Raw genomic sequence first — 12,200 nt, forward strand, 5'->3', positions numbered from 1 at the left:
GGGAGAAGCAGGCTCCATTCAGGGAGTCCGACATGGGACGCGATCCTGGGTCTCCAGGATCAGCCCCTGGGCCGAAGGCGGTGCTAACCTGCTGAGCCACCAGGGCTGCCCTACGGATAAGTTTAAAATGTTCACTTAAACAGAAAACTCATCATCCTGTTCACATTTATTCTTCACATAGATGGTGAAATACGAATAAGACCAATATCTGGTCAGCTGTATTTTTATTGATCTGAGATATATAGGAAAATAAGTTTTGATAAGGCTGGATTTTATCATTTCCTTCTCACATTATCTTTAGTAAGCCAAATAGGAAGAACATGTTCATGTGTCTCTAGTTAGTACTTTCTGCTCTGTAGTTGAATCTTAAAAGTATTCCTTTTTTTTCCTTTGGGGAAAAAAAAAAGTACATACCTTAATTCATTCTTAATTTGGCAAATGACTTAGGATGGTATCCCTGAGTGGACCATGCAGATGATTTAAATCATCAAAATATGAGTCAAGATGTGGTCCAGTTATGGAACATGATGCCTTGAAAATGAACATTTGCAAAGAATAGTCTTTAGTTCCTCCAGTCCACTCACTGGTCCTTAACTCAGTGATTGGATTTTATACTTATAATTCCCAGTGAAAGAGAAATTCTAGGGCTGGGATAGATAACCAAAATGTTTATTGGTTATCTATTGAAGTGTATCTAACCCATACACTTCGATTGAGTGGTTGCTTTTTCTATCAACCACATCGTATGTTCCATGAAACACTGGACCTGTACCAGGGGGCACTCAAGTCAACCATGGATAAGTGTTTGCTTAAGGAGCAAAACTGAGCTCATGTTGTATGGCAGTTAGTTGTGCAGTAACTGCTATGTCTCCCTGTTTGTGGAGAAACTAAAATCACCACCATGAATAACTAGAAGGAGGTGTACAGGGTATTTTAAGCTAATGTCAGCATTAGACTGTTGAGACCTGTACAAAGTGCAAACCCTTAACCATGGCTACTTGGTGTTCTGAGAGTAAATGTTCTGCTATAGCTTGCTGCTTTATAATCTAGAAACCTGACAGTATCCCAGGGAGTTGTATTCATCAGCTCCTTATAGTACATATAGAAAATCTCTTCTGTATCTAGGATGGGATGAGAAACTTTTATGTTTAGAGAATGATTTTTCAATTTCACAGATGTGCACGATTTCTCACTTGATTCTCAGCAAACTTGTGAAATAGGTAGTGTCAATCCTTCGTGTCCTCTTTGGACTTCTGATCAGTAAGGAGCCCACAGAGGCTAGGGATTGGCAGTAAGTAGAAGAGCTGATCCTAGAACTTGGGGCTCTCAAGTCTGATTCTGGCTACGCCCTAAAGTTTGCTCTCTTGGTTGTGATCTAATTAGAGGGAAGTGGTGGAATGGCTACAATCCTGCCTTGGGAGCCTTAGAGCTGCAAGGTCTGGCTCTGTCCCCCAGCCCCTCCCGGAAGTGCACTGAAGCCAAGTGTAGGATGTACTTTGTGTGAGTGAGCAGTGATGCATCACTGGGTTTTGTTCTCTTGAATAGCTATTCTTCGCTGGTAAGATTTGTAGTTGTTCTTGTATCCTTTTAAGGGAAGTGTAATTATATTCTTTGCCTTTTGCATACATTTAAGTAGCTGCTTGTCTTTGGAATTGGATGTTGAATTGTTCCTCCAGCGCGCACGCATGGAGCTTACAAAATGCTGACAGTTGCTGTAGAAACGGTATCTGGCAGCTGTGACATAGTTGGAGCTTTGTGCGCCCAAAAAATTCCTTTGTAGGCCTTGGCTAATTAACATTTTAAAAGGCGCTCATTATATGCTGGGTAGTTGGTTTTAAGAATAAAAAACACTTGATATTTTATTTGCCACCTGACTGCAAGAGGATTCTCCCGATTCTGAAAAACAACTTAAGCATCTTGGGAATTTCTGCAGGTAAAATAAGTTTCTACCTAGAAAATAAAAAACTCCTGTCATCTTATAGCTTTGGCGTAAAATAGGTGCTTGAGCCTTATGGGACTGCACACCCTGAATTCTACTTAGGTTTTGGTACAAGCTATGATAATTGCCCACTTAACTTGGAAATAAACACCAGAATTGGGGATCCCTGGGTGGTTCAGCAGTTAAGCGTCTGCCTTCAGCCCGGGGTGAGATCCTGGAGACCTGGGATCGAGTCCCACACTGGGCTCCCTGCATGGAGCCTGCTTCTCCCTCTGCCAGTGTCTCTGCCTCTCTCTCTGTGTCTCTCATGAATAAATAAATAAAAATCTTAAAAAAAAAAAAAAAAAGGAAAGAAAGAAACACCAGAATTATAATTCTGAAAACTTCCTTTAATTTTTCTCCCCCTTGACCAGATGATACAAAACCAAATGGGAGAAAAGTGGTGGGTGATGTGGCATACAATGAGGCCAAGGAGAGGGCGGGCTTCATCACTCCTGTTCCTGGCGGCGTGGGGCCCATGACGGTGGCAATGCTAATGCAGGTACGTGTGAATAAAAGTTTCTGTCCTGGAGGTTAACTGGACTCACTGTGGTGATCATTTCACAGTACATACAGATATGGAATTGTGCTGTATACCTGAAACTAACATTGTACGTCAGTTTTACCTCAATTAAAAAAAAAGTTTCTGGGGAAAAAAAAAAGTTTCTGTAATAATTGTAAAAAGCCAACAGAATTCAAGTTACTGCTTTTTCCCCCAAGTAGAAACTTACTCAGAAGTTAAATAAGGATGTGAATCTGTTGAAGGGGGAAAAAAAAAAGGGACTGTTACAAGACATCAAGAATTAGTCATATTAATCGGGGAATGTAGGGATGGCACAATCCGAATTTACTTTGGAGCATGAGAAGCTCAGAAGAAGGGACGTGCAAACACACAACTTTGCTAGGTGCGCTTTGTCTTGCTTGCTCTTTGTAATACATCAGCTGCAGTGGGGTGAGGCAGGTGGCCTAGGACACCTTAGCTGTTTCAGATTCTTGCTTAGTATCAAAGCATGATTATAGGTAGGATCATAAAGCTGTTCATTTTATGGTCAAACTGGAGTGACCTGGGACTTGGAATTGAGGTGGAGGTTAAAATAATCACTTCTTCTAAGTTCCATTTGTGACATTGTGTTTAGAGCACAGTGGAGAGTGCGAAGCGTTTCCTGGAGAAATTTAAGCCAGGAAAGTGGATGATTCAATATAACAACCTTAACCTCAAGACTCCTGTTCCAAGGTAAAAATAAAATTTTACTGGTTTTAAACTTTGTGGGTTGTCTATTTTTAGCTGGCGGATACCATGGCAACTACATATATGTGCCCCCCCACCCTCGCCCCCATCCCCAGAAGCGCCATCAGGGGTCGTGGAGAGTCTTTCCTAGGATGGGGTTAATTAAACTCAGTGAGTAAGGATTGATACATATTTTCTGTATTTTTTTGTATGTTTTTTTAAGTGACATTGATATATCACGGTCTTGTAAGCCAAAGCCCATTGGCAGCCTGGCGCGGGAAATTGGTCTGCTCTCTGAAGAGGTGGAATTATATGGTGATACAAAGGCCAAGGTTCTGCTGTCAGCACTGGAACGCCTGAAGCACCAGCCTGATGGAAAATACGTGGTGGTGACTGGGTAGGGTTGTGACTCTTTTGCTAATCCAACTGCAGCCCTGATTATTATTACCAAAGGTTGCATTTGCTCTCAGCATATATATGCGAAGGTTTCTTTAATTTGGTTTTAGCATTTTCACATGTTTAGTCTCCTTTGATCCTTACAGTAACCCCTGTGAGGTAATTAAGAGTAGATTATAACCCTTTGGGAAGGAGAAAATTGTCAAGGTTATCCATCTTGTAGGTAAAAGAGATGTGCTTTAAAAGCTGGCCTTTTCATTTTAACCCCAAATTTATGAATTCAGTAGACATTTTGAGTATTCATTTTTATTGTTTGGCTGAGCTACAAAAGCTAGTTTTTGAGATTAAATTGAGATATTAAAGTGATAGCAGTGTCTCTACAAGATAAAGTGTATTTTCTCCTAGCAGTGAGAAGAGCCCAAGTACAGCAGTCTTTTTAAATGTACCGTTTTTCAGAAACTTCAACTAAGACTCTTGAAAAGACTCTTCAAATCTTTGCTCTTTATACTGTTCAGAGTAAGAGTCATCCTCTAGGATCTGTTAGGTCTGATTTGTGATTCACATAACTTTAATTTGTATAGACTTAATTTTCCCTTTTTTGCTTTCACCTTGAAGAATCACCCCAACGCCCCTGGGAGAAGGGAAAAGCACAACCACCATTGGGCTGGTGCAGGCCCTTGGCGCCCATCTTCATCAGAACGTCTTTGCATGTGTACGACAGCCTTCTCAGGGCCCGACTTTTGGAATAAAAGGTATTAATAGGACCAGACTTTGGGTGGTCAAAAGGCACTGCTTCTGCATCAGTCCTCCCTGGCCCACTTTGCCTATGAGTGCTTATGGGGCCTTCACCTCATTTAGGTGCCAAGAATGTCCTCCTGGCCGGCCCCTCCACCCCCCATCACTGTGCTTTTGGTGAAGGCTTTTCTCAGATTATCCCTGCTCTTGCTGTCAGTATTTGACACAACATAGGGCTTCCCTGGGATGGGTAATATGTGGCTAGGGATACTTTATGTGACTAATGGTCAACTGTCACAGTAACAATAAAGGTGATCATAGCTACTAATCATCACACTGACTTTCTAGAAACAAAGACAAGCCCTACAGTTTTTTACCCTGTTGAGAATAAGAAAAGCCTACCCTTACCGAGTATATGCTTTGTGCCATGTTTATGCATTTTATATTATTTTTAATATTAAATAGTTACTGTTATCACTGTTTTCCCAGTAACAGCAACTGGGACTTATGAGATAACTTAGTTAAAGGCACTTTTACTAAGTAGCAGAGGTGGGCACCATGTCCATTTCAAGAGCTTTAACAGCACTGTCAGCACAGTGTTTCTTCTGATTGCATGAAGACACGCCATCACTAATCATTCTTCACTTTTAGTTTTTCATAGCTGTAGTACTGTCAGTATGCTCTTTTAATTAAAATTATTTTTTAAGTTCTTAGAGATAGCTCTCTCATTTGCTTGGTGAGAGTATCACATGTTCTGTTTGTTGTAGTGATTACTGCGCAGGGTACACCTTTCTCCTTCTGCGTATATTAATATCTTTTATAAATGTACTGACTTAGTTCTCCTTTTGAGCTTATAACAGTCCTCTTTCAGCTTCAGAATGAACCGTTCTCTTGTTCTGCTTATTGAACCCAGTATTCTGCTCATGTTTGTTGCCTGGTCTCTGCCTCACAAAAAAACGCACAAAATCTGAGCCTCAAATTGACATTCATCTCACTGATAACCCCATAACCAGAACATTTTTATCTGGTCTTTTGTTAATAATCCAAATGGTCCAGCAAAAGCTAACAGCTAAGCTGCTTTCTAACATATGTCTCCTAATTAGGAAGAATTGCAGTCTCTGTGTTTGTGTTTGGCATGTGTATTTTAAACATTGCTTTTTTAAAATGCCAGAGTAGCATTTATGAGAGTAGGAAATTGAACAGGATTGCTTTTATGTAACTGTAGGCTGGGTCTTTGAACCGATGTTAGGAATCATGGGGAACCTGTTTCTAAAGATGAGTGGGTATGTATGTGTTCGTGGTTTTGTCATTTAGACCCAGATTTCAACTAAAGACTATTTCACATGAACAGGATAAAGTGTTTTAGCCTGGTAAAAGAAAATTTAAAAAACACTTGATCAAAGCTATCCAAATGGTTGAAAGAAGTAAGTAGTTAATAAGCATAGCAGTGACAAAAATCAATTTGCTTTTATTTGATTTCCAAGTGGTGGAGAAAGCATACTTAACATGAGTCTCACCCTTGACCTGTCCTGTAGGTGGCGCTGCAGGAGGTGGCTACTCACAGGTCATTCCCATGGAAGAGGTAAAGTGCCTGCAGTTTGGTTTGAATCAGACCCTTTATTATAGCTTTTCCTTCCAGAGATTAACTTTTTCCTGTAGAACTCTTAGTGGATTTGTTTCTCATCAGAAGTAACACTTAAGGGGAAAACATCTTAAGATGCAGACTTGTGAGATGGCTTAGTTTTTTGATATGACTAAGACTTCAAGGTCTGAGCTTTTGGTGGGAATAATAATTTTAAGTGAGAGATCAAATGAAGTGTGACAGTGGGAAGAACGAACACAAGGCGAAGTCAGGGTGGTAACTGCAGAAATGGGGACACTGTATAGGCATAGAGTTGCTCTCGTGTACTCCTCCTTGCTCACAATTTAACGGACATGAGCATGTCCTCAGCAGTCCAGAATTGCTGTTGAAGTGGGTGGTGTGTTGTTTGTGGTTCCCGGACATGTCACTTAAGGAAAACACCAATTTCTTTTGAGGAGAGAGTCTCTCTAATTTATGTTTTCAAGAGCTATTTGTCCTTGGTGTTTGTTTGCTAACTGTACTGCTGTCAGTCTTCTGTTAGCTTGAACATAGGGATTGATTTGGTTGCAATATACTGATGGTTGGAAAGATGCAGAGAAGTTGAAAGCCTGATGTGGCCTCTGCTGTGTTATAGTTTAATCTCCACCTCACTGGTGACATCCATGCCATCACTGCAGCGAATAACCTTGTCGCCGCGGCCATCGATGCCCGGATGTTCCACGAACTGACGCAGACAGACAAGGTAGGCTGCTGGGGCCTCATGGACACTTTTGAAAGGATTAAAGCACCCAAATTAATGCTGGTTCCTCGAGTGCTGATGTTGTAGGTAGCGAGGCAGTTCCTCTCATTGAAAAAAAGCCCTTTTGCTCCTTTTCTTTAAGGCTCTCTTTAATCGTTTGGTACCATCAGTAAATGGAGTGAGAAAGTTCTCTGATATCCAAATCCGAAGGTTACAGGTAAGATTTTTCCTTCTTCATTTTTGGTATTGTATGAAATTAGGTGATTGATAAAGACACAAGGAAATAATCTCCTTAGAGTAACCTATTTAGGATCAAGTTACATCCTTAACCATAGTCTTTTTTTTTTTTTTAATTTTTTTTTTTTAATTTTTTTTTTTTATTTATTTATGATAGTTGCAGAGAGAGAGAGAGAGGCAGAGACACAGGCAGAGGGAGAAGCAGGCTCCATGCACCGGGAGCCCGATGTGGGATTCGATCCCGGGTCTCCAGGATTGCGCCCTGGGCCAAAGGCAGGCGCCAAACCGCTGCGCCACCCAGGGATCCCTTTAACCATAGTCTTAAGGTCATTATATGCATAGCAATGATAGGTGGTAGAGGTTCTCATTCATCTACAAATTATAAGTCCTTAGTCCTGGAATAAGGAGAGTACCCACAACCTGCCTCTCAGTTAGGAAGACGACCGATATGTCCTTTAGAGCATGGGTAGGAGTCAGGGTGCCAGCATGACAGCATAGCAGCTCCTGGAATTTGAATACCTGCTCTTCCCAGCACTGGGATCTTGAGAAAGAGTGGTTACTTCCATATTTTATTTGAATTTACATTACGAATATATAGTCATCAAACAAATATACATTGTACCATATGATCCAGAAATCCTACTCCTAGGTATTTATCCAAGAGAAATGTGAACTTGTGTTCATACAAAAACATGAATGTTTTTAGCAGCTAGTTAATAATCTCTAAAACTTAAAAACAACCCAAATGTCCTTCAGTGGATGAATGGATAAATAAACTGTTGCATTTATACAATAAAAAGGGATGAACTATTGATACGATGATTTGAATGAATCTCAGAGACATTATGTTGAGTGAAAGAAGCCAGTCTCCAAAGGCTGCATACCGTATGCCGCCATATATAGGGCATTCTCAAAAAGGCAAAACTAGAGTGATAGAGAATAGATCAGTGGGTGCCAGAGGTTGTAGATCTGGGGAGAGTGTGACTAGAAAGGGATAGCACAGGAAGAGTTTTTAAAATAAAATTTGAAAAAAAAAATAAATAAAATTTGAAAATAAATAATAATAAATAATAATAAATGAATAAAAAGTAATTTGTTATTTTTACATATGAAAGAAATTATATAGACATATACATTATTTAGCTTTGCGCAGTGGCAGTATTGTAGCCAGTGAGGTTTATAGGAGGCGCGATTATTGGTAATTATATAGACATATATTATTTAGACAGCCTGAGACATGTAAGCATTCAATGAATAGCTTGTGCTACTTATTATCAACAATAGTTAAACTTACTTTATTTTTAATTTTTTGCAACTTTAAATTTTGATGCCGTAAGAATAGTACATGAAACTCCCCTTTACTGAGATGCATTGTTTATATTTTGCTCTACTTGCTTTACAGTTATGTTTCATTTATTTATATGCCTTTTTATTCTTGACATGCGAAAAAGTGACTTTTACACAGTATGATTATGTCTTAGCTTATTTTGTTTTCACACCCCCAAAAATGCTGGGCATAAGGTAAGTTAGTTATTATCCTACTTTATAAAAGAGTCATGTTTGGAGAGGCAGCAGAGTGCCATGGAAAGAGCAGGCAACTTCTGATCTTTTATTTTTTTAAGATTTTATTTATTTGAGAGAGAGATATAGTGAGAGAGAGCACAAACAAGCAAGGAGGGGGAGGAGAAGCAGCCTCTCCACCAAGCCGGAAGCCTGACACGGGGCTCTATCTCAGGACACCGGGACCACTACCTGGGCCAAAGGCAGATGCTCAACCAACCGTGCCACCCAGGCGTTCCAGGCAACTTCTGATCTTACCTTTGATGATGGAACTTTCTGTCAGATGTGTACTAAATCTGATTTTAAACCCGTCTGATCTTTTTAAAAGCTTTAGGATTTGAAATCTAGGAACTTGCCTGAGGCTACAGTACCTCACACCAGGTTGGAATTAGAACCTCTCCTGGGTCCCCAAGCATCCCCTGGGTCACGGTGCTCTCCCAGTCTGTCCCCATGGGCTCACTCTGAGTGGGCTGTCAATGGCAGATTCTCAGCCTAGTGACAGAGAGTTTTGCTGACTTCCGTAAACAACGTCATATACTAAGCTTGTGAGACCAATTTGATGAGCCAGTGAGGGCCAACTCTGAAAACATCTGAAATTTTAAGACAAAGCCCTCACGGCATAAAAAGAGAACTGTGGGAAGAAACAGGACTTGCTGGAGCCTACTCAGATCTACCACACTTTAGAAAAAATGGAGAACACATTTTATAGACACTTTCCATTTCAGGATGTGACCTGCATGTACACTGTCAACAAATAAAATTTCCAAATTCTGTGAGGAAGAAGAGACAAACCTCTTTTGTGCCTTTTGGAACAGTAAGAAGGCAGTGAAAATGCAGCACTATATAAAAAGCAAGGAAAAGTGATTTGCATTGATTTTTTAGCAATTGGTACTTACTTTTGCCCTGTCTAATATATCATTTGAATTGGGCTTCTCAATTGTCTGATTGAGAAAACTTTGCACTTTGCTTTTCCTTTCAATATGTTTGGACTTGGTCAATTAGGTACAACACTTGCTGGTCATTAGGCTTATTTACGGCTAGGTTTAAGGAAGTGCCTCTGGAGCTCAGTTATAGGGATAAAATGTTAATGTCTCTGTATATGTATAAGTAGAAAATAAAGCTTTAGCCTGAGGGATTATAGTTTTGCCTTCTAAATATAACACAGTTTATATTTCCTAGAGGGCACTCCACCTGGAGATAGAGAATACATTTTTTAAAAATTTATCATGCTTGGGGCACCTGGGTGGCACAGTTGGTTAAGCGTCCCACTCTTGGTTTTGGCTCAGGTAGTGATCTTGGGGTCATGAGATCCAGCCCCACATCAGGTTCTGTGCTCAGTGCAGAGTCTGCTTGGGTTTCTCTCCCTCCTTCTTCCTCTGCCTCTCCCCCTACGTCACTCTCTCCCCGCCCCCTTCCCTCTCCAATAAACAAATAAATCTTTTTTAAAAATTGTCGTGCTTTTGTTTTGCCTTATTATATGTTTTAATTTTCCTACCTCTTTAGAGACTGGGTATTGAAAAAACTGACCCTACCACACTGACTGATGACGAGATAAACAGATTTGCAAGATTGGACATTGATCCAGAAACCATAACTTGGCAAAGAGGTACCAGTGCAGTCTACATCCCCCAGTTGCTTCAGTTATACTGCATACCCCTCACTGTCCTTGTGCATTATTAAAGTGTGAGGTCCAGAAGCTTGTGTGTTGGTGTTTTCATGGTTAAGGTGTGACCAAGATGGTGACTTACTTGTTTTTCTAGCCACCTCTGTCAATCTCTCTCCATATGAGTTGTAATCAAACGTCTTTTTGTCAGATTCTTTGGACATTTTGCTGGCTTTTCAGTGTTGATTGGAGTGAGGGTGGTTTCAAGGAGGTTCATGCCTACACCAGAAATAACATTTTGCAAGTTTCATGCAAAAAGTTTTGGTGTCATGAAGTAGAGAAATTACGTTTTATCACTTCTTGAATCATGTTGCTCTTTACCCTCAGAACTCTTGTCTGGCATAAAGTGACTTGCTTTTTCTTGTCACTCTCTAGCTTGCCTGCTCATTTTTACCTCACTTTATTAAACTCTTGTAGAAAGTAGGTAGCCTTCAAGGTTTAAACAGTTGGCAGTTTAGTGAGTGAGTTGCCTGGCTTCACTGCCATATGTTGCTTCTCTAAGTACAGCTGTCATGGCTTAGAATTTTATTTGGTACCAACAGTACATCTATCTATCCTATGTCACTGCTGAGGAGGAATTTTTATCCAGTCATGCAGAATGCAGCTAATGCCAAATTTATTGACTGTTTTTGTGATTTTCATTGCCTCAGTAACTATTGCTAACTAATGGCGTTTTAAAGATGACTCCCTTAATATCTAAAGCCACATTGATATTTCTCTTCCTTTGCTTCAATAGCTTTAGACAGACGGTATATTTTATGAGGAATAAGCTAAAGATCCATTTTGAAAATTTAGTATCTTGTTCACTTTTCCTTTGCTTTATGTCTAATTCATGCTTTCTAGGAAAGTTGAAGTAGACAAGGAAAAAATGGATTATACCTATTGACTAGCTATTTTATATAGAGAAATTAAATACAAAGAACTTGACCTAGTTTTGAAAATAAGAATAGGCTCCAACAGTACATTATATCCTTCATTTATCAAATGGGGTGTGTGTGTGTGTGTGTGTGTGTGTGTGTGTGAGCATGCAGTGCCCACGCACTATACAAGATACTGCTTTTGGGATTTAAGTTATTACAGTCTTTATGGAAAATAATTTCACATATTATCAAGTGCCTTAAAAATGCTCTCCCCTTTGACCCATTTAGAGTGTGAACTGGTGTTTTGTTGTTCATTTTGTGTTTTTTATTGCTTGGCATGTCACACAAAAAACAAAATTGGGAATACACTAAAATGTTAACAGTAGCTGACCTTGAAAAGTGGAATTAAGATTAGTTATTTGGTTGATCTTTACCATGTTTTCCAAGGGCATATAATTGGGTACTCTGCCATCAGAATGGAAATGATTTCTTCTAAGTGTGCCGAAGGAACGTATCTGTTACCTCACATGCTTCCAAAAGCATTTGCCTTGCCCTTCATTGATGGCTCTTTTATATCTCAGGATGGTGTAAGGCCAGTGAGTCATCCCACAGAACAATAACTTTGGCCTTTTAAAAAACTAGCCTGCTTTGTTTTTCTTTTCACATGCAATGGGCTTTAAAATAAACTCCAGATTTCCAGTTAATTTGAATTCTCTAGACAGAATAAAGCCAAGCCACCCCGCATTTCTTAAAAATATCCTTCTTTAGAGGCACCTGGCTGGCTGATGTCAGTAGAGCATATGACTTTTGATCTTGGGCTGTGGGTCATGAGTTTGAGCCCTACATTGGGGGTCGAGATTACTTAAAAATAAAATCTTTTATTTTTTAAGTAAATAAACATAAATAAACTTAATCCTTCTTTAAAAATAATTCCTATTCATTTATGGAATAGAACCGGTATTCTAGCTTCACCATCAGTTTTGAAATCAAACATTAATAGACAGTCATTAAGTTGGACTTGTTGTTTAAGACTTCTGGCTTAACTCTATGGTCCTTTTACTGAAAGTTGTTCTGTGTCTTGTCTTTCTACCATAGTATTGGATACCAACGATAGATTCCTAAGGAAGATCACAATCGGACAGGCTCCAACAGAAAAAGGGCACACACGGACGGTAGCTATTTGTTCCTTTCTAAGCAAATTTCGTTCATGTGAGCCAGATCC

General features: G+C 39.7%; 1 protein-coding gene across 3 annotated transcripts in view; it reads left to right on the forward strand.

Annotated features, from left to right (window-relative positions):
- MTHFD1 (methylenetetrahydrofolate dehydrogenase, cyclohydrolase and formyltetrahydrofolate synthetase 1) overlaps positions 1-12,200 on the forward strand; it is a 123,610-nt gene that overhangs the window by 94,334 nt on the left and 17,076 nt on the right. For all 3 annotated transcript variants that reach the window (XM_077909589.1, XM_077909588.1, XM_077909590.1), the window contains exons 9-17: positions 2,353-2,480; positions 3,115-3,212; positions 3,430-3,603; positions 4,218-4,354; positions 5,873-5,919; positions 6,554-6,661; positions 6,801-6,875; positions 9,959-10,061; positions 12,074-12,150. In XM_077909589.1, the coding sequence (XP_077765715.1) occupies positions 2,353-2,480; positions 3,115-3,212; positions 3,430-3,603; positions 4,218-4,354; positions 5,873-5,919; positions 6,554-6,661; positions 6,801-6,875; positions 9,959-10,061; positions 12,074-12,150 (947 nt within the window). The remainder of the gene's footprint in view (positions 1-2,352; positions 2,481-3,114; positions 3,213-3,429; positions 3,604-4,217; positions 4,355-5,872; positions 5,920-6,553; positions 6,662-6,800; positions 6,876-9,958; positions 10,062-12,073; positions 12,151-12,200) is intronic.

The sequence above is a fragment of the Canis aureus genome, chromosome 9 (genome assembly GCF_053574225.1).
Source record: "Canis aureus isolate CA01 chromosome 9, VMU_Caureus_v.1.0, whole genome shotgun sequence".
NCBI classification, from domain to species: domain Eukaryota; kingdom Metazoa; phylum Chordata; class Mammalia; order Carnivora; family Canidae; genus Canis; species Canis aureus.